Raw genomic sequence first — 20176 nt, forward strand, 5'->3', positions numbered from 1 at the left:
GCTTGAGGAATGAAAGGTGGGAAAGAGAGGACAATCATTTCTGCCCCCTCGGTGCTCTGTAATTCTTTGTGTCCTTCATTTGCCACGTTGGCTTGAATGGCCTTGCAGCTGGAGCATATTCCAGAAAGCGGGACTTCTCTTGCACTCCCGTTGTTTGTGTGGCGCGGACGCTCGGACACGGAGCGGAGGAAGCAGCGGTGGCCGGGCGGCGAGCAGGGCGCAGGCCGCGAGTGTCTGTCAGGCTCTGGGCCGCTGCCCATTTTCCAGCCGATGTAACACAACCTGAGCTTTGTTAAGAAGATGAGTGTTCTGACTTCTGTTCGTCTGTCACATATTAAACTTGCGTTGGATGTATTCGGGGTGTGAGACTTTTGAGAATGTGATGAGTGTTGTTGCGCAGGCTTAGTTTTTACGGCGGCATTTTAAATGTAAGATGAAAAGGTGAAATTTGTGTTGTTTGTTTTCAAACACAACAGGCAGCTTTGCAGTTTGGGGCGGCCTGTTTTCCACGATCGACTGCAGTATGGTCCAGGTCCGGGGGAAGGAAGACCCCTGGAACTCCATCACCAGTGGGGCCCTAACGGGGGCCATCCTGGCGGCGAGAAGTAAGTGCTGGTCAGACACTCTGGGGTGGGGCCGCTTGGGGACCGCGTCTGCCTCAGCTTGGCGACGTCTGGGACGCGTGAGGCAGCACCGTTTGGTTTGGTGTGACGTGACTGTGATTGGGGGGAAGAAGCGAGAGGGTCTGTCTGCGGGAGGGTTTGAGGACACGAGGGCCTCGCGGCGCTGACTGCCAGCCCCCCGTGCCGTAGTTTTCCCATCAGTGCGCTGGAGTTAATGCCTGTCCCGGCCTCACGGGGTTGTTATGGTAATGAGCACAGTCTTTGGGACCAGAGCAGCCCAGACGCTGTCTGGGCTCAGTGCTTTAGGCCAGCAGATGGCAAACGTTCCGTAAAGGGCCAGGCGGTAAATATTTTAGGCTCTGTGGGCCGTGAGGTCTTCATTCCAGTGATCTGGCTCTGCCGTCGTTGCTGGGAGCCGCAGGCAGTGCCAGAATGCGTGTGTGGCTGTTCCGATGAAACTTACTTACGTAACCAGGCAGTGAGCCAGATCCGAGCCAGGGCTGTGGTTTGCTGACCCCTGGTTTCAGCCACTGAGAGAGGGTTTGCAGGTGGGGTAGCCTGGCCGTGTGGATGGCTCGGTGCCGTGTCTCACATTAAAGCACTCTCTTGCCGATGTCCCCAGATGGACCGGTGGCCATGGTCGGGTCGGCCGCGATGGGGGGCATCCTCCTGGCTTTGATCGAAGGAGCCGGCATCTTGTTGACGAGATTCGCCTCTGCACAGTTCCCCAGTGGTGAGTCCCCTTTCTGCTCAATGCCACACCTTGGACACTTGGAACAGTTCCTGGTGCGTGAAGAGAGAGTTTTGTGAGCTGAATGCGGTGCGTGTGACTGCGCTACGGGTCGCCATGCCGTGTGCCGGGGGGTTGCGACCGTGGGCTCTGACTCGCTTTGAAAAGCCGGACGTGGGCGCAGTGGCCGTGCTGTCCACAGTAGCTGGACCGGCGGCGGTGGTGGCCTGCCCTCGCAGTTCGCGGGTTTGTCAGCACTGGTCACTTACTCTAAGGAAGCACGGGTCCCTTTAGAGGTGCTTGCAAATGTCCAACGAGAACAGTCGTCCATCGGCAGCCTGTCACTACCCCTGTAGGTGCCGGTCACTGTCCTGGGTGCTGGGGCATAGCGGCGGGGAGGACTCCCCTGCCGGAGGGAAGACGGGCCAGCCCAGGAGCACACACACGAGGCAGCTTCACTGTGCTGCTTGCTCTGACGAAAGTGAAATGGAGTGGTGGGGTGGGCCATGCTCGGGAGGGTCGCTGTGGGGCTCTCAGGGAGAGTGGTCCTGAGGAGCCGGCGTATAACTCGTGTGGGCTCGAGGGGTCCCTGTGTCGTCACGCCTGCTCAGCCGTCACCTCGTGCAGTCCCCGTGACTGAGAAAACTCAGTCGTCTCCATGGGAAACGCCTTGATGCCGGTGAGAAGCAGGAGGAGGCCACAGGGCTCTGGGAGAGACGGACTTGACCTCTGGGCGGGTCGTAACACAGCAGAGGCCTGTGGGGAGGTGTTTTGGGGTCTTGGAAGGGATTTGGCATCGAGCTAGGTCGCGGCCCCCACTTTTCTTGGCTCCCTGAGGCATGTAGCGTGAGAGCCAGTCTCTGAGAACTGGTCCAACGCTTTTCCTGTTGCTTGTCGGCGGGGTGACCTGGGTACGAAGGCACGTAAGCCTCGTGAGAGTCATTTTAAATGGCTCCTGGAAACCGCGTCAGGAGGCGCGTGTCCACCTGGTGGCTTGTTGCGGCCGTGGCTTTAAATGCCTGAGCTGCCCCTGCTTGGACAGACCCCCGGTGCCGGGCGTGGGGGGCGGTCAGCTTTGTCGCCAGACTCGCTGGTGCCGCCCTGGGAACTGGGGGTCTGCGGGGAGACTCGGGGTGCTGCTCCGAGGCAGCGCGTCGTCTTCTCCGGGCGGGCGGGCGGGCGTTCTCCCTGCAGACTTGGTCCTGCCCACGGGCCATTCGGGCGCTTTGTAAAGCTCTTCTGTCTCCCAACCGCAGGTCCCCAGTTTGCCGAAGACCCGTCCCAGTTGCCGCCCTCGCCCTTCGGAGACTATCGACAGTATCAGTAGGGCTTCCTCGGCGGGGAGAGGCCGCGGAGCGCCAAGTTACAGTCTGTTTTAAGCCGTAGGTGGGACATCTGTGGCCACGTGTGCCACAGAGAGACATTTAGCACTTTTTCTATTTAAAGGATCACGGAGGAGGGTTACAAGATAATCCGTTTATTTATTCACACGTGGATTGCACTCGCGATGCAAGTGCCTGTCCCGTGTCTTTAAAAGAAAACATGCTAAGTGCTTAGAAGACGGGACCGGAGGGCAGACGGCTGTGAGGCGCAGCCGTCGTCTCCTCGGGGACGTCTCTGCCTGGGTCTGTGTATCCTGCTAGTCAAACAATAAAAGACTCCTGGAACTCGCTCCTGCTTCTTTCACGACCGTCTGTAGACTCCGAGCACTTGGAAAACGCAGAGCATGTTGAGAACCACGCATCCCGCAGCCACGCCCTCCCGGCCCGCAGGGCGCTGTCGGGGGCCGGCACGGGGATGGCCTCGCGGCCGAGGGCTGAGGCGGCGCACCTGCCGCTGTGTGAAAGGGAGACGCGCTGTTTCCTGGCGTGAGGCCGGCAGGCTCTGAGACCGCCCCGCCCCCCAAAAAACAGCCGCCTCCCAGCGTTTCCGGGGGCCCTCCTAGCGCTGGCAGTTTGCTGTTCATCGCTGCTCAAAAGTACAGCGCACGCTGTTTTCCACGTGCCGCACATCACTTGGGGCCCGTCTTCATAAAGGAGGCGGCTGGCGGTCCGTGGGCCTGGGACATGGATCGGCCTTGCGGGATCGAACGCCTCACTGTTGGAACGTGTGGATTCTGGGCATCTGCTCTACCTCGGGCTGTAACCCAGCGCCGCCGCCGCCTCCTGCTCAGGCCGCGCGCCTGTGGCCACGGGGAGCCCTTCCGCCTGGCTCTCGTCCGTCCCTTCCACGCCTGCTCTTTGGTTTTTGTGTTTCAGCGCTGCCTGTCTCCTTGGGCTGGGAGATGCCCCAGGCTCCCGTCTTCCCTCTTCCCTGGCCAAGCCCTGGCTCCACCCTGCTCCCGGGAGCCCTGGGCCCCTGGTCGGGCTGCCATTGCTTTCCCCTTTCTGCGGAGAAGGCTATGAAATCCACGTAAGGCACTGACCTGGGCGTAGCTTCTGACACATTTCAGAATCTGCGCGTGAAACAAAGCCCGTGAGCCCCCCCAGGTCCACAGGGTTCGGTCTCGCCAGCTCCCTCCTTACCTGGAACAGCAGAAACCTGGCTTCCGTTATCTGTGATGACCTGCTCACTTGTCCAGTTCTAGTGAAACGTAAGAGGGGTGCAGAACTGCTAGACGCACCTCCGAGACAGGTCCCCTGGCGAGGGCGCTCCCCCAGACCGTGCCCACGGCTGCCCGGGCCCCTCCCCTCGCCTTCAGTCAGCGCGGTCGTGTGTGCGGTCGTGAGCGTGAGTGCGGTCGTGAGCGTGGTCGTGTGCGCGGTCGTGAGCACGATTGTGAGCGCGGTCGTGTGTGCGGTCGTGAGCGTGAGTGTGGTCATGAGTGCGGTCGTGTGCGCGGGCGTGAGCGGCGCGGCACAGTGGGTCATGGACTGCGTGTGCGTTCCCGCGTTCTGTGTCCTGGTCGAGCGTCAAGAAGTCTGCATTCGGTGTAATTCACCGTGGCGTGCAGGTCTGGACCGACAGACACAGACAGGCCTCCAGCAGCAGTCAGACACGGGACAGGGACGCCACCCCCGGCGTTCACAGCCTGCCCCTCCTCCCGTTCCCTCCCCCACGGCAGCTCCCGCTGCTTCCTGCCTGAGGTTCCCACCTTCGGGCGGTCGTGGCCCGGTTTCCCGCGGCGCTGCGGCGTGCCGCGTGGGCGTGCCGCTCTGTGCCCCGTTGCGCGTCCCTCCGCCAGCTGCAGCGCACGGGGCTGTTGCCAGTTTGGGGCGGTTACGAATGCAGCAGCTGTGAACATTCGCTTGCCGAGTTTCGCGTTTCCCTGGCGGACCTGGGCCTCACCGGTCGTGCGGGGGCGGGGGGGGGGGGCCGGCGGCCTGTGTTTCATCTCGGAGGAGGCCGCTCTGCGCGCTCGCGGCGCGGGGCGAGGCCGCATTTGCTCTTGTCCTTCGGTTCAGCGATCCGTAGGTGCGCGGCAGGTGCGCGGCGGCATCTCGGGGTTGGCGTCTGCGTCTCTCACGACCCGTGGTGCTGAGCGGCACCTTGTGTTCCCCGGCCGTCCTGCCGTTTCTGATAAAGCATTTGCTCAGACCCTTCACGTGTGTTGCTTCTTCTTTGTCTTGAGGGTTCTGTGTGTATGGATACAAGTCCTTTGCTAGACATGCGATTTGCAAGTGTTTTCTGAGTCTTTGTCAGGAGTTAGTTGTGTGGGTCTCCTGGGCGCTCTGTTCTGCCCCGTTGGTCTGCGAATCTGCCTTGCCCTGGCATCACGCAGCGGCTTGGGAGGAAGCCTAGAGATGGGGCGGAGTCCCCCGCTCTGTCCCTCTGAGCTGTTTCGGCTCTTCCAGTTCCTGTGCCTTTTACGCTCACAAACGTCAGCAAACTTCTAAATAAAGGCCCAAAACACTTTTAATATTAAATACTGAAATAAATGCGAGTTATATGTACATTTAAGAGAGTGAATAAAATCAAGGAAGGTCGTGATTTTCCAACTTGCTTACTCCAGTTCCCAGTCACAGGCCGGAGCCTCTCCCAGCGGCTCAGGATGCTGGCAGGGACCCACCTGCTCCCACCGGCACGGTACAGACACACCCAGTCACCTCACGTGCACCTCTTTGGGATGTAGGAGGAACCCAGGGGCCCCAGGAATCCAGCCGAGCTGGGGAGCATGTGCAGATGCCACGCAGCAGGTGGCCCCCCACAGGAGCAAAATTATTTTCTCTGGTCAGTGCTGTAACAGAATGAAGTGTAGCAAAATGTTATTTGAGGGCTTGCGGTTTGTGGGTAAAAGTTACATTGTTGCCGATGTGCGCCCTGTAGTTAGGACACTCCGAAGACAAAGGAATGCAGTTAGTGCTGTAGTACTTCCTAGACAACTATTTCTTCTTGGGTGAGCTGCAGTTTGTCTTTTAAAGACTCGATCTGTTTCATCTGTGTCGTCAAACTGATCAGCGTAGGGTGGTCTGAAGTCTTCCTTTTCGTTGTCCCTTTCCCTCTGGGGACAGCAGCGTTGCTGCTCTTTGCTGTGAGGGAGGCGTCACCCTCATTGTGCCAGACCGTGAGTGTCAGGCCTTCCCTGTGCTCCCAAGTGGGGTGCCTCTACCTCCAGGGCTGTGAGCTGGCGTCCGTCAGCCGCGGTGTTGCTGCATGCACCAGGGGATTCTGAATTGGGGGGCTGGCCCTGGGGGGTGTCTGGCAGCTCATCCCTCACTGTTTTGCTCACTGTTCCTTTTTGCATCTCGTTCGGTCCTGTGATGATTTTCCTTCTTGAAGTAATTCCTTTAGAATTTCTTTAGTGGGAGTCTGTTGGTGGTAAACACTCAATTTTTGTTACTTAAAAATCTATATAGCCCTCATTCTTGAATAATAGTTTAGCTGAATATGCAATTCTAAGTCGATGGGGTTTTTTTCATTGTTTCGAAGATGGTGTCTTCTGGCTTCAGTTGCCAGCAAGAGGTCGGTCCACTCTTGGTCCAATTTCCACTTGTCATTCTTTTGCAAGTGATCTTTTTTGTTTCTTTGTTCCTAAGATCTTTTTATGTCTTGATTTTCCTCAATTTAACTGAAACATGTCTACGTGTATTTTTTTCTTTTTTCTTTTTTTGCTTTGAATTTGTTGTGATAAATCTGTAGAATCATGCTGTTGATCTATTCTGGAAGATTTCCAGCCATTATTGTGGAATGTCCAAGATGTGTTACATTCTGAGCCCTTAAAAGTAAATAATTAAAAATGGAAGCACTCGATGGAGAGGTGAGTTGCCGGAGCGTCCTTCCGCAGAGACCTTTTCCTGGATTTCTGCTGAGCTGTCAGGGCGCTTCCCAGCGGTAAACTGGACACTGCGAAGGCCACACGGGGGAGCAAACGGGGCATGATGGGAACGGGCCGCTCGCGTTCCTGGAACCAGTGAGCCGACAGGAGGGACGTCCTAGCCCTGGAAAGCTTTCTCCTGCAGCCAAGGGGAACAGGTCTCTCCAAACAGCGGCCCAACGGCCAAGACCAGGCTGGGCGCGTCTCCCTGCTTCCCACATCCCTGCTCTCCTCCGGTTGTCACATAGCACAGCGAACTGTCGTGACCCGTTTTCAAGGGCGAGTTCGCGGAGCCCAGGACAGGGTCTGAGCCAGACTTCCCAGTCATTCCCCTGCACCCAGCCTGATGGCCGCGCATCCAAAACGGGCGCGTGGGGAACAGGAAGGCGGACGGACGAGCGTCTAACAGGCATCAAGCCCTGTGCTCGGTGCCCTGGGAAAGGGGTTGTCTAAAGTTTTCGGATTTCACTAACCAGGAAAATAAAGAAAACTAACCCCGACTTTACATGAAATTTTAAAAAGTAAATAGTTCTATAAAACAAGGACACATAGCAGGACGCCATCTCCCTTCACGACACCCTCTGGGACGGGCGTGGTCCGGCTGGGGACCTGGGGAGTGGGGCGTGGCGCTGCCCGGATTTCCGGGCGCCTGGCCCGAGCAGGACCTGGGCCGGGGCCCGATTCCCCCGGTTCTGGGGATCCCGGGGCTCCGCAGCGCGGCTCCGCAGCTCAGCACGGTGCCCGGCTCCCCTGGTTCCGGGGCGCAGCTCCGCAGCTCAGCGCCGTGCGGGGGCCGTATACCCCTGGTTCTGGGGCTCCGGGGCGTGGCTCCGCGCCGGGGCGGGGCCTGCGCGGGCGGGGCTTCCGCGCGGTGTGCGCTCCGCGCTCTGCGCTCCGCGGACACCATGGCGAGCGGAGGACCTGAGCGCGGCTCCGCTGCCCCGCACCTGGCGCGGGCCGCGACGTGGCCTCGGCGGCCAGCCTGCGGGACTTCGAGATGCCGCACCTGCACCTGCACCTGGACCTCTGCGCCGAGCCGCACGGCGGCGGCGCATCTGCGCTGCCTGGTGCCCGCGTGCGCGGCTGCGGCGGGCCTCGCACCCGAGCCGGAGGTGCCGTTTGCGGCGCCCGGCCCGGGGCGCCCGCGCGCTTCCCCTCGTGGCCCCTCGCGCGCTGTGCCTGTCCTTCCCGCAGCCGCGGCCCGCGGGGCAGCGCTTCCAGCTGGTGATCGCCTACCGCGAAGGCGCGGCCCGCGGTGAGTGTGCCGGGTCCCCCGGGATCCTCCAGGGGTCCAGGTGCCCGGGCAGAGGGAGGGGATGAGATTCCCACTTCTCGTGGCGCTGGCGTGGCGCTCCGGTGCACCGCAGCGTCTCCACCCACCGCTCTTCCTCCAGGCAGGCCGCCCTGGTTTCTCTCTTGGCCCCTGGCAGTTTCAGCCGCCGGGCCAGACACCATCCTCTGTGTCCCCCTGGCCTCTCCCTGCGATTGCAGTGAGCTGTCTGAGTTACCCCTCCGTCCCTCTCAGTCCCTCCCAGGACATCGCGTGTCCGAGTCCTTTTCTGCAGGAGGAGGGAACATCGTCCTCTGCAGGTTTTTAGATAACCAGGTATCTGTAGATTGGAGTTAGAGTTGCCCCTGGGCTTTGGGGCCCAGGTGATCGCTTTCTGCCCGTGGCGGCCTGTGGATTGCCCCGATGCCTGCCGGGCCTTTTGTGTCCCCTTGTCCTGCCGCAGGCTGAACAGCTCTGAACTCAGGTAATTGTTTTTGTTTCCTTCTGTGAAGTCTTGGATTTGATTAGCAAAGGCGTTTCAGTAATACCAGGCTTTATAATAACACGGCCTTCTCACGTGTTATTGAGTCCGCAGTCTTAAATGAGGGGGGGAGGCAGGTATTGGCGATGGAGGCCAGGGAGAAGGTTCTGTGGCGGCCGTCAGCAAGTCAGGGAACCCCTGTGCAGAGTCCTCGGGCTGCAGTGCGAGTCCCTTCTGAGGCGGGCGGGCTCCGGGTGTCACGGAGGCTGCTGGCCTGCCACCGAGGTGGGTGTGTGACGAGCAGTCCCTCTCCTGCTCCCGGAGCTGGCTCAAAGGGCAGTTCTGTCTTTCGCCACTAGAACAAATGGACCTATGGTAGGGCCTGTTTCAAAAACGAAAGTCCAAAGCCGTGCAGACTCACCTCCAGGGCAAAGGAGGAACCCAGGGCCCCTAGGGACAGGGACTTGTGGACATGTGTGTGGTCGCGCCTTTATGTCCTGGTCCCTGGCTCGGGGCAGGACCTAGAACTGAAACAGGAAAGCTGGACAAGTTCAGCTCTCCCCGAATGTGCCTCCTGAAAGTGGCCCCGAAGATTAAGTCTCGGAACTCAGCGGCTTTTATCTGAGACGCCGGCCGAGACCCACGCTCGCCAAGGACCGTCTCTGCTCCGCGCCGGGCCGCAGCGCGCACGCGTATGTTTCCCTCTCGCTGCCGCGATCCGCGAGGTCCGCGTGCGTCACTGGAGGTTCCGGCCTCCCGGACTGCAGACTCCGTGGTGCATGTGCTGCCGGCCTGCCTGCTCCTTCACTCTCTTCGCCTCGTGGTGTTACAAACGAGCAAACAAGGCGAGTGGGGGCCACGCGGAGGCCGGACCTGCCGGGTGCTGGTCGGTGCGTGCGACGTCCGGCGCGTTGTCTGCACACGCACCTGGTGGCTCCTGCCGTCATCCTCGGTACCGCACTTTTTTTTTCCCATTAATAAGATTTACGTTTTAAAAAACAGTTTAAATTAACAGGAAAACTGAATACGTAGTGTGGAGTTTCCTTCTCCACACACGCAGTTCCCCCGACTGGCTGTACCTTTGCGGAACGCAGCGCGCCGGCCCCACGTGGCGCTGAGCCGCCGCCCTCCCTCGACTGTCGGACCCCCGTACCCTGCCCTGAGCATGTTCTGGCCGCGTGCGGCCCGGGACGCCCGCGCGCTCGGCAGTCCCGCGCCCGCGGGCCGCTCCGGGCTGCCACAGTGCCCCAGCCTTTGCCTCGTTTTTGATGCCTGTGACAGTTCTGAGGCGCGCTGTCCGGGGGATTGCAGGATGCCCCTCTATCGGGACTTACCCGATGATTTTCTCCTGATTAGACCAGGCTCTGGGGTTTAGTTTTTTTGTTTTTTTTTTTTTTTTTAAAGCTCTGTTTTAGCGCGGGTGCGGGTTCACAGCGAAATCGGGCGGCGGGTCGCGAGGTTAGGGCGCGTTTCCATCGCCTCGCTTCGCGCATGACTGGCAACCCCGCCCCCCCGGCCAAAGTGGCGCCATCGCGTTTCCCCTCCTTACGCTTGAAAACAGGCTTGTTAAATTTTTCGCATACGTGCAAAAGTAAAAACTTAAGCAAAGAACACCCCAGCGTCCCTACGTGGCCTTTGAGCCTCTTAAAAATAGGCCCGCAGGGCCCCTGAGCTCGGCGCACCTCGCCGCACCTGCCCTGGCGGCCGCCCCGGAACGCGCTCCGGGCCCCGGAGCCCGCGCCGCCCGCTTGGCGCCGCGCGCCCCCTGCGGCCAAATCCCGCTCCCTGGCTGCGGAGGCCCGGCCGGGCCTCCCTGGAATCCAGCCCTTTTCCGATCCCTGCATGGCTTTGCTGCCGACACATCCGCCCGGCTTCCGCCGAGGGCGAACGTTTTGCTGTGGGGAAAAATCGAGAGTCCTTATCGCTATCGCTCCGATCGGCCCGGCTGCGGAGGGGGCAGGAAGCCGCCGCCACGCGCCCGGGCGCCTAGTGTCCCGTTAGGAGCGCTGCGCGCGCGCTCTCGGCGACTCTCCCAGGCAGGGCTGCTGTGCTTCCCTGTGTCCTGTCACAAGTGCACATTCGGCCGCTTCGGTTGTGGTGTTTGAGGAGACGCCGGAGCAGGAGCGATGCAGGAGGAGGACAGCGTGACAGGGTCCGAGGCCAGGCGCGGCGAGCTGGCGGCGGCTCGTGGGGCGCAGCGAGGCGCCGGCCCAGAGGGTCCCTGGCCTGCGCTGGGGGTTCCGGGTGCGTGGAGCACACCCCAGGAGACAGCGTCCCATCCAGGCCGCCGGGCTGGCAGCGACCGCGAGGGTGACCTAAAGTGACCGGGAACCCGGCGCCAGCCGGCTCCTTTGCCCCGGCTGGACCACGCTCGCTGGGGGTGTCAGTTCGGCGGTGTCCTTCGGTCCCCCGGGTGTTCTGGTCGGCCCCCGAGCAGACGGCAGGGGAGGAGAACCCCTCACGTCCACCCCGTGCCAGGCCCTGTTCCCCACCTCGCCAGGCCCGCCGCGAAGCGCAGGGTCGCGGCCCCCAGGGAGACGAGGCCCACCGTTAGGGCAGCTGCCAGGGGCCCAGAAACAGCCATAGCCATCAGGTCTGTGTCCGCCCAGCAGTAGGTCCCGCCAGGAAACTCCTCCTTCCCCGGGTCTGGTCTGCACTGATCCCCAGTCTTCCAGCGCGGTTCAGTTTCCGGACGGCGCCGGGCTGACCGCGGCCGTGCCCCGCGGCCGTGCTGCCCGGTGCCGATCGCCGGGACGGTGTCCCCACGGAGTCCGCACGGTCTCTGTTGGCGGGTCCCAGATGGCTTCATAGCGGTCATGGTCACCGACAGCTGTGAGAGGAGAGGTTCGAGCACGGTCTTCTTCCCGATGTCCCAGCCCGTCCCCTTCTACCTGGTTTCAGGGGAGTTGGGCCCGGGTGGGAGGCCGCAGCTCCGCAGGCAGGGCTGGGGTGACCCCGGAGAGCGGAGCTGCCTGGCGGCCCGGCCCCCAGGGATCGGAGCATTGGGAGGCAGGGCTCCTTCTGTCCTCCCTGCCCCGCCCCTACCCTGTGTCTGCCCTGGGCCCTCGGGCCACCATGGAGGCCGCTGCCCTGGCCTCCTGCAGAGTGCGGCTGGGGCTCAGGGCTGCGCTGGACGGCCTGCAGTGGAGTCCCCAGGGTGCAGCTTCACCAGCATGAGAGGCCGGGGTGGGGTCATGCAGGCCGGAGAGGGTGCCGTCCCTGGCCCTGCTCTCGGTCCCTGGAGGCTCTGGGGCCCTGGCAGGGCTGGGTACCAGCCACAGGCCCCATGGCTGGGCCTCTAGCACCTCTAGGATCATGGTCCCCCCTCTGGGTCTGACCGTTGTCACCCCTGCCCGACAGGGGACTGCTCCTTGGCGGATGTCGTCATCCACGGGATCTCCCACAGCTTGTTTGGGAGCCTGGTCACCCATGCCACCTGGGGGCAGCTGGCTGGACGAGGGCTCCCCCATGCAGCCCAGAGGTGGGTCTCCACGCTTCTCTTCCACAAGCTGGCCCTCCAGCCAGGAGGCCAGGGTGGTCTGGGGTTCCCCGGCACTCGTGGGCATGATGGGGCAAGGCTGTGGGGCAGAGGGGGTGTGGGGATGTCACGAGCCGCCAGGTGAGCTCCAGGTGAGTGTCCGCTCACCTCAGCGGAAGCCACGTGGTGCTCTGTTCTCCCCGAAGCCGGGCAGCCCCTGGGGGACAGTTACCTGAGGTCGTCAGCCACGAGCCATGACAGCCACGGGCTGCTGCACGTACCAGCCTCGTACCAGGTTCGCTGAGAAAAAGACGCTTTGCGATGTCACAGCAGCCTTGCCAAACGGGCCTCACTTCCATACGTGAGTCCTCTCTGACTCAGCAGGAGAAACGTGCCCAGCCGCCGGGACAGGGGAGGACAGGGGTGGTCCCTGTCTCTGGCTGGGGCAGTGGGGAGCTGGGGTGCAGTCAGCTTCTGTCTCAGACCCCAGGAGGGGCTGGCATTGAGCGCTGCTGTCTCCTCATGGCCACCAGGGGGCAGCATGCAGGGCCAGTCAGTTCCACAGGCGCGTGCTGCAGCTGAGGGTTCTGCTGGGCCTCTGGTTTCCTTCTGCCCCGGGTGGGCCTACACCTGGAAGCCGCCACCTGGCGGGCCCCCCTTCGTCGGCACATGCACGTCACCAGCGAGGGTCACCCACTCGACAAGCGCCGAGTGAAGACCGAACCAGGTCCGGGGGCTCCTCTGCTTGACGCCCCCCACTCCCCCACCCCACAGCCCCATCGAGCTGCGTCTGGGAGATCCAGCTCCGGAGCATCTCGCAGAGGAGCTTCTGCAGTTCACCCGGAGTGCTGCCCCGAGCTAAAGGACAGGGGCGTGGACCCGTCCGGGTGAGCAGAGGGGCTGGCCCCCAGGCCTGCAGGTGGGCGGGAGGGCAGGATCGAAACCTTGGGGTCAGCCCTGGGCCTGGCGTCTCTCACCGCCTGCCGCCTCGGTCCCTCCTGGGGACCCTGGACCGCACGGCAGGACCCCGAGCGCAGCCCCTGCTGGAGCGCGCAAGGCCCGGGAGCACGGGGCGGCCTGGGTCCTGCTTCCCCAGAGAGCGGGGCTGTGCGTCCTGGGCCGCCGGGGTAGCCGCGGCTCCCACTGTCCGGCCGCGAGCCGACGGGTGACAGGACCGGTGGTGGCGGTGAGCCGAGCGGCGGCAGAGGCCGAGCTGTGAGGCAGGGCCCCCCATTCCACATAACCTGGGAGCGCTGACAGGTGTGGGACAGGCTGTGGCCTCCGGCTCGGGAGAGGAGCCCAGGGGCCGCCCGAGGCCGGGGCTGTGGGCGTCGGTGGGCGTGGCTCGGACAGGCACTGGTCACCTGGAGTGACCGCACTTCCAGGAAAAGGGGCCGTCCCACCCGACAGCAAGTCTGTCAAGACGGGGACCCTGCAGGAACAGGGCCTGGGCATGGAGGTGGATGGCGACCCCCCCCCCCCAAACCCCGAGTCCAGGGAAGAACAGAGAACCAACTGTCTGTTGCTGGTTCGAAGGTCCCACGCGAAGGGCTGTGTTCTGGGGATTTTTTCTTCAGGTTTAATCTTCATTTTAATAAATATTTTTAAGTGAAAAGTGGTTAAGTCAGCGTTGTAGGTCGAGGGGCTGAAGTTCCGCCTCCCGGGTGTCCTGAGATGGCCACTGCGCGGGGCCCAGAGGGTGGCCGTGTCCCTTGTGCTCCGGGCTCGCGGGCTGCGGGAGGCGCGTGGGAGGAACGCGCCCTGCGGCCGGAGCGCGGCCGCGCTGGGAGGTGCGGGGGTGCGGCCGCGCGGCGCCTGCGCAGTGTCGTCCCCGCCCTCGCCCCCGGTGCTGGGGGGCGCGTGCGCACGTCGCGGTCGCCCCGTGGCCGCCGGCGGTGGCGGTGGGGGGGGGGGGGTCTGCTCAGCTAGTCTCTGCTGTCAGTGTGGGGACCTCAGTATTTCGCAGCTAAGGGTTGAAAAGCAACATTTAAGTATCTTTACGTTGTTCTTTTAAATACAGGCCACCTGACATTTGTGGCTCTGTACTTGGCTTGGGGTCATGAACACAGGCCCCCACTGGCTGCACGGGGGGTGCGGCAGTGAACACAAAACTGCCACCGCCGGTGAAGGCTGCGGGGCGGGGGCGCCGTGCAGGCTGACGAGCGCCCCGCAGGGAGGGGCCGCAGGTCTCAGGAGAGGGGCTGGGGGCCCGGCGTGCGGGAGCCCCTGCCCGCGTGCTTTGCCGCACAGCCCCCGAGGCTGCCCCGGCAGGTGTCACGGGCGGGACGCTGTGGCTCATCGGCGCTGAGACCGGTGGCCTCGCCTCATTGGTGCTGGGGCCCGCAGCGTCGGGGACGTCGGGGTCCCGGGAATGATAGCGTCTCTGGAAGCTCGCTCTCTGACAGCCGCCGTGACCCCGTGAACCTTCTGAGTCCTCACGGTTCACGGCGCAGGAACCCAGCGCGCGCGTCACCACCCGTCAGCACCTTGGCGCTGCTGGCTGCGCTGCGGTCGCACAGGGCCGGGCGCAGCGCTCTGCGTCCTCCTCCCCAAGATGGGGCCGCGCCTGCCCTCTGCAGCTCTGACCCCTGCTCCAGAACCTTCTGCCCCGCCCGCCCAGGCCCTGGCTCAAGCGCGAGTCCTCCTCCTCCACCTTCCCAAGTCGCTGCCGCAGGCTGTGGAGGCGGGAGCAGGGGAGGCGGGAGCCAGCCCGAGGTGCCCCTCTCAGCCCCTCGCCCCTGTCCTTTCTCTTGCTCCCTGTGTCCTCTGTCCCCGCCCTCCGGGGAGCATGTGAGCTGCGGCCCGGAGCTGGGAGCCAGTTCTCCCACATTCCAGGCTGAGTGACTGGTGGAGGGTGTGCCCGCCTGGAGGGCTGGGGAAAATCCTCGCAGGGCCCGGCTCTGCCACCCCCCACCTGCCGCTGGGGTGGGCCTGGGCCCCCAGGTTCCTGGCCCGGGTTTCTTCTTCTGGGGCTGCAGGGTTAGGGCGAGGGCAGCTCTGGAGGAGGAGCCGCCTCCTGTGTGCACGGCCACGTCCCGCCTGGCGTTATGGGGAGGGACGCAGAGCCTCCGTCACCAGCCCTGCACCTTCGGGGTCATTAAGTCCAAACAGCCTCGTCTGTACAGATGGGGAAACTGAGGCACAGAGTCCCACGGCCTGGGCACCAGGAGGCAGGACCCCTCCTCTGCCCCAGCACCCCGTGCGGCCGGCTCAGGGCCTCGGGGGCGGTGGGGGGTGGGGGGTCCTGTCAGCCACAGTCCCTGTGTCTGGTGCTGACTGGCGGAGAGGGACTCACTGCCCACGGGGACAGCAAGGGCCTGGCCCTGAGTCTGAGTGGAGGATGGAAGCATGCAGCGAGGGGCCTAGGTCTGGCCCCACCTCGCAAGAAGCCTGGGCTTGTGGCCGGGGCTCCGTCTGTGAACCAGGGGTAACCGGACCCGCCTTATGGGGTGTTGGGGTGTCGCAGGGTGAAAACACCGGCTGCAGGCGCATGTTAAGTGGCCACTGGATAGAGCTTTGCTCCCTTGAGCGACAGGGTCCAGGTCGGCAGGCTCTGACCGCTAGGGGGCAGCAGCCGCGCTCTGCCGGGCGGTGAGTGGAGCTCAGGCTGCCGGACCAGACGAGGAGCAGAGCCCTGGGGTTCAGTGCGACCCGCACCCCCGGCTGCTAGGGGGTGGGGGGAGGGTGGCGAGCGGCAGACAGCCCAGGTCTCTACAGAAGTATCCGTAGCCACCCCGATGCCTGGATGGGGGCCAGGCCAGCAGGCGTGGTCCCCCAGTCCCCAGAGAACCTTCCGGCCCGGACCCTGGGCACCAGAAAAACCAAGCCTGAGTCATCTGCCCGCCAGTCTCCTGTCCTCCATCTCCAGGGCCCGCGAGCCGGTGCCCACGGGGGTTCATGTCCCCACACACCCTCCCCCGTCTGCCCCACACCTTGAGGAATTTCCTGAGCCTGAGGATGGCCAGGAGAACTGAGCCCTGCCACCCCCCATCAGCGACCCTCCGTCTCCCGCCCAGCCTGGTGCCCTGTGCCCAGCCCCGGAGGGTGCGGGGCGCCCGGCTGACAATCATTAAACCAGTGGCCTGATTTCCCAGCATCCCAGCCAGGACGCTGGCCAAGTGGCACGAAATATGCAAATCACCTGGGACCAGGAGCCCAGTCTAAAGGCCAGGAAATCCCCTCATCCAATGAGCCACAGGCTCAGGTTACGCAGGGCTGTAAAGGCCTGGCTGGGAGGGGCTCCCCGTGGGTCTATTTAGGCGCGAGAGCCTCCTGGATTCCCGCCCGCCTGCCTGCCTGACACACCCGCGCTTCGGTAGGTCCCCACCTGTCGTGTCCTCGGCCGGGCCTGGGGACACTGGAGCCGGGCAGCTCGGCCCTGCCCACCGGGGATCTGAGGCGCTCAGAACACAGGGCCAGGAGGAGGCGGCCCCCAGCAGCCCTTCTCGAAGAGAGGGCTCCAGAGAGGTGGGGACCTTCGTGCCCCCTGGGGCCCGAGGGCCTGGCCTGGCCTCAGCAGCCGCCTGTCTCCCCAGGTGGCCTCATGGCTGCGACCTGTGAGATCAGCAACGTCTTCAGCAACTACTTCAGCACCATGTACAGCCCCGAGGACCCCACCCTGGCCTCTGTGGCCCCCGCCACCACCTTCGGGGCCGATGACCTGGTGGTGTCCCTGAGCAATCCCCAGATGCCCCTGGAGGGCACAGGTGGGCCTGGTGGGGCGGGGTTGGGGCACTGGGGGAGGCTGGGGCGCAGGGTGAGGCTGCTACCGGCCGCCGAGGTGCGGGACTGTCGAGGGCTGAGGCGGGCGCCGCCCGGGGCCCGGGTGACCGGCCGCTGCGCTCGCCCCTTGCAGAGAAGGCCAGCTGGTCTGGGGAGCAGCCGCAGTTCTGGTCGAAAGCCCAGGTCCTGGACTGGATCAGCTACCAGGTGGAGAGGAACAAGGTGGACGCGAGTGCCATCGACTTCTCCCGGTGTGACATGGACGGGGCCACACTCTGCAGCTGCGCCCCCGAGGAGCTGCGTCTGGTCTTTGGGCCCCTGGGGGACCAGCTCTACTCCCAGCTGTGGGACATGAGTGAGTGCCGGGGGGGGTCCCTCTCAGTCGGGCTGGTCCGGGTGGCGGCCCCCTGTCCCCAAGCTTGGGTCAGCAAGGATGCAGGGAGGCCCCGGAGCCCCAGGCCGGGGGGCGCGGCCAGCGGGAGCCCTGCCGGCGTGTGGCCCTGAGCGCCTGCTCCCTCTCAGCCTCCAGCTTCCCCGACGAGCTGAGCTGGATCATCGACCTGCTGGAGAAGGACAGTGCGTCTTTCCAGGAGACCCTGGGCGACCCGGGCCCCACCGGTGAGAGCACGCCTTCTCTGTGTCCACTCTCCCAGACTCGCCCCGGCTGGGAAGGTCACCGGGTCACCACGGCTCTGGTGACCTCGCCTGAACCTCCCCTGCCTCTCCTAGACCAGGGAAGCGCCTTCGGCCAGGAGTCTAGCCCCTACCACGCCGGCGGCTCCAGCAGCTCCACCGTGGGTGAGGGGCCTGTCCTGGGGTGCAGCCGCCCTCCCCCACTGTCCCTGAGCCCCTGGCTCTCAGGACCGACCCCCTGGGAGGGACCGGAGCTGGCAGGGGCGTCCGCAGAAAGCTGTGTTGCTCACTCGACGCCTCCCCCAGGGACCGGCAGTTCCCAGAGCCCCCGGTGCTCAGACTCCGGTGGGAGCGACCTGGACCTCGACCCCGGGGACAACAGGCTCCTGTGCAGTGGTCAGTGCGGGTGTCCGGCGGGCAGTGCGGGCATCCAGCGGGCAGTGCAGGGCCTGCCCTGCACCTTGCCCGCTTCTGACCTGCCGCCCCCTGCAGAGGGCTGTGCTGACCACAAGAAGGGGGAGCCCAAGCATGGCAAGCGGAAGCGAGGCCGGCCCCGGAAGCTGGGCAGAGAGCCCCGAGATTGCCTGGAGGGCAGGAAGAGCAAGCACGGTGGGCGCCCCTCCAAGGCTGGGGGGCGGAGGGGTGGATGGGGGGACCCTCCAGTCCCCTTCGTATGGCCGCACAGAGCCAGGCCGCGTGGCCTAACTGCTGAGCCTGGTGGGCGGTCCTAGGAGCAGAGCACAGGGAGAGTGTCCGTCCTCTGCACCTGCCCGCCCTGCTCCTGGGGTGGCCTGGGGGGCGGGGCGTGAGGAGCAGCTGCTGGGAGGGTAGGGCCTGGAGACCAGGAGGGCCCCTGGGGAGCTGGACCTGCCTGCCCATGCACGCAGCCGGGGCTGGTGCTGGCCCCGAGGCCCTGCTTCCGCCCGGGGCTGTCCCCGCTGGCCCCTTACCGCTGGCCGGCCTGGCTGTTTCCTTCCCTGTCCTCGGGTTGTTCCCAGGGAGCAGGCCCGCGTCCCCCAGCTGGGGGTCGGCTCTGGGGTCCCACACATGCTGTGCGGGCGAGCCGTCGGTGCCCACGGCCAGCCCGTGTGAGCGGCGAGCGGCGGCTGTGCGAGCCGGGGCTCCTGGGCTCCCCGTCCGGGGGACGGCGGGGGGCCGGGGCCTGCTGACCGAGCCCCCTGCAGCCCCCAGAGGCACGCACCTGTGGGAGTTCATCCGGGACATCCTCATCCAGCCGGAGCTGAACGAGGGCCTGTTGAAGTGGGAGGACCGGCGCGAGGGCGTCTTCAAGTTCCTGCGCTCCGAGGCCGTGGCCCAGCTGTGGGGCCAGAAGAAGAAGAACAGCAGCATGACCTACGAGAAGCTGAGCAGGGCCATGCGGTGAGGGCCCCGGGGCGGCGGCGGTGCCGGGGAGGTGCGGCTCCCGGCGGCTGCGAGGCCCCGGAGCCCAGTGCCCCCACCCCCCGCGAGGGCGCCTGGCAGCCCCAGGTCACAGCGTCGAGCGCAGGGGGCCGGGCGCAGGGCGGTGGGGCCGGAGCCCAGAGGGCCAGGTCGCCCGAGGGACAGCCAGGCCGGGCGGGGGTGCCGGGGGCGCAGGGCGCCTCTGACCCGTGTGTCCTCACAGGTACTACTACAAGCGGGACATCCTGGAGCGGGTGGACGGCCGGCGGCTCGTCTACAAGTTCGGCAAAAACTCCAGCGGCTGGAAGGAGGAGGAGGTCGTCGGGAGTCAGGACTGAGGGTCCGGGCGGACCTGGGACAAACGCACGGGCTCCCGCGAGGACTGCCGGCCAGCTCCCGCTGCGCCGCGGACGGAAGCCCCGGCTCGGGGTCTCCTCGCCCCCTCCTTGTGGGACTACAAACCGCGGTTTGCGGTGACTCGTCCGCTGACTGTGCCGCACCTCAGCTCCTTTGCCTGGCGCCTCCTGAGGCGCAGTCCGGATGCCTGGAGACGAAGAGGCGGGAGGCCCAGGCCACGCGGGCGAGGACAGACGGCCACCGGCCTGTGGCCGGGCGCCCACACCCGTCGGTGCTGGCTTCGCGGGTGGGGGCCGAGCGCCCCCTAATTTATGTGCTGGAACTGCGTCGTGTACAGAGAGAGCTATTTTTCCTAAGACATCCCCTCCTGCTCCTGCTCCTGCCCCGCCGAGTGCCAGTGGCTGGACTGGCTGCTCTCGGGCCTCCGGGCCCCTCAGGGTGGCCGCCCAGCTTCCTCCGAGTGGCGGCAGAGGCAGCCAATAAAGTACCTCCTGGGCTTTTCTAACGTTCGTCTACCTGTGCACTGAGGTGTGGCCCCTGGGCCAGCGGGGCCGCGGGGTCGCAGAGGGGACCGGGCAGGGGTCTGCAGGAGCCAGGGGAAGGCGGAGGCGCCCGTGTGGGTTTGCCACATGCTGGGGGGCTGGCAGCACAGGCGGGGGGCCGCACACAGCCTCTCGCGGGGCCTGGCCCCGGCTCAGAGCCGCGCTGGGGCCGTCAGGACGGGGCTGGGCGGCCGGCGGGGGCTGCCGCTCCCTGCGAGGCGGGGCTCCGGCCCATGGTCTGCGAGAGGTCCGGCGTGCGTGTCCCGCCTGTGGAAGAGGCTTGCGACATCACGCCGAGCTGGCTGTTAGCAGGCGGTGACCCGACTCCCGGTTTTTTACCATCGGGCGTCAGTTGTGATCTTGCTGAGGGAGCAAAGGGGCAAAATGGAGACGCGGGCGGGGCGGGGCCGCCCGGCTGGTGCCCTGGCGCGGGCAGACGCGCACGTTTGGTCGCCGCCCGCGGGGAGACCCGGGGCTGGTCGCAGTGCGGCCGGCGGCGTCCGGGACGGGGACTGTCACGTTCGTGGCTTCCGGGGTGCTCGCACGCCGTCGAGGCCAGCGGAACCCGGGCTCCTCGGGCGGCCGCGCCGAGCAGCGCCTGGGTTTCCGACAGTCCCCACATGCTGGCCCTGTGCCTGCTTCAGTGCCCACGTCGTCTTGGGGGCCCCCAGAGGGAGGTGCCCCT

The 20176-nt window shown here is 64.9% G+C and overlaps 2 protein-coding genes across 5 annotated transcripts in view; both read left to right on the top strand.

Annotated features, from left to right (window-relative positions):
- TIMM17A (translocase of inner mitochondrial membrane 17A) overlaps positions 1 to 2744 on the top strand; it is a 7589-nt gene extending 4845 nt beyond the window's left edge. The window contains exons 4-6 of the mRNA XM_016130779.2: positions 477 to 605; positions 1246 to 1356; positions 2610 to 2744. Of these exons, the coding sequence (XP_015986265.1) occupies positions 477 to 605; positions 1246 to 1356; positions 2610 to 2680 (311 nt within the window). The 3' untranslated portion in view covers positions 2681 to 2744. The remainder of the gene's footprint in view (positions 1 to 476; positions 606 to 1245; positions 1357 to 2609) is intronic.
- Positions 2745 to 12613: 9869 nt separating this feature from the next.
- ELF3 (E74 like ETS transcription factor 3) lies at positions 12614 to 19454 on the top strand. Of its 4 annotated transcripts, XM_016130799.2 has the most exons (9): positions 15029 to 16151; positions 16372 to 16542; positions 16692 to 16913; positions 17081 to 17176; positions 17288 to 17356; positions 17498 to 17587; positions 17684 to 17800; positions 18376 to 18571; positions 18816 to 19454. In XM_016130799.2, exons 2-9 carry the CDS (start codon positions 16380 to 16382, stop codon positions 18928 to 18930), a joined length of 1068 nt encoding a protein of 355 aa, XP_015986285.2. In that variant the 5' UTR covers positions 15029 to 16151; positions 16372 to 16379; the 3' UTR covers positions 18931 to 19454. The 4 variants fall into 4 exon arrangements, with proteins under 4 accessions (XP_036091414.1, XP_036091413.1, XP_036091415.1 ...); XM_036235521.1 differs by lacking the exon at positions 15029 to 16151 and adding an exon at positions 12614 to 12723 and having other exon boundaries at positions 17081 to 17356; XM_036235520.1 differs by having other exon boundaries at positions 15020 to 16151; positions 17081 to 17356.
- The last annotated feature ends 722 nt before the right edge of the window (positions 19455 to 20176 follow it).

This window comes from Rousettus aegyptiacus, unplaced genomic scaffold, assembly GCF_014176215.1.
Source record: "Rousettus aegyptiacus isolate mRouAeg1 unplaced genomic scaffold, mRouAeg1.p scaffold_m13_p_18, whole genome shotgun sequence".
Taxonomy (NCBI): Eukaryota; Metazoa; Chordata; class Mammalia; order Chiroptera; family Pteropodidae; genus Rousettus; species Rousettus aegyptiacus.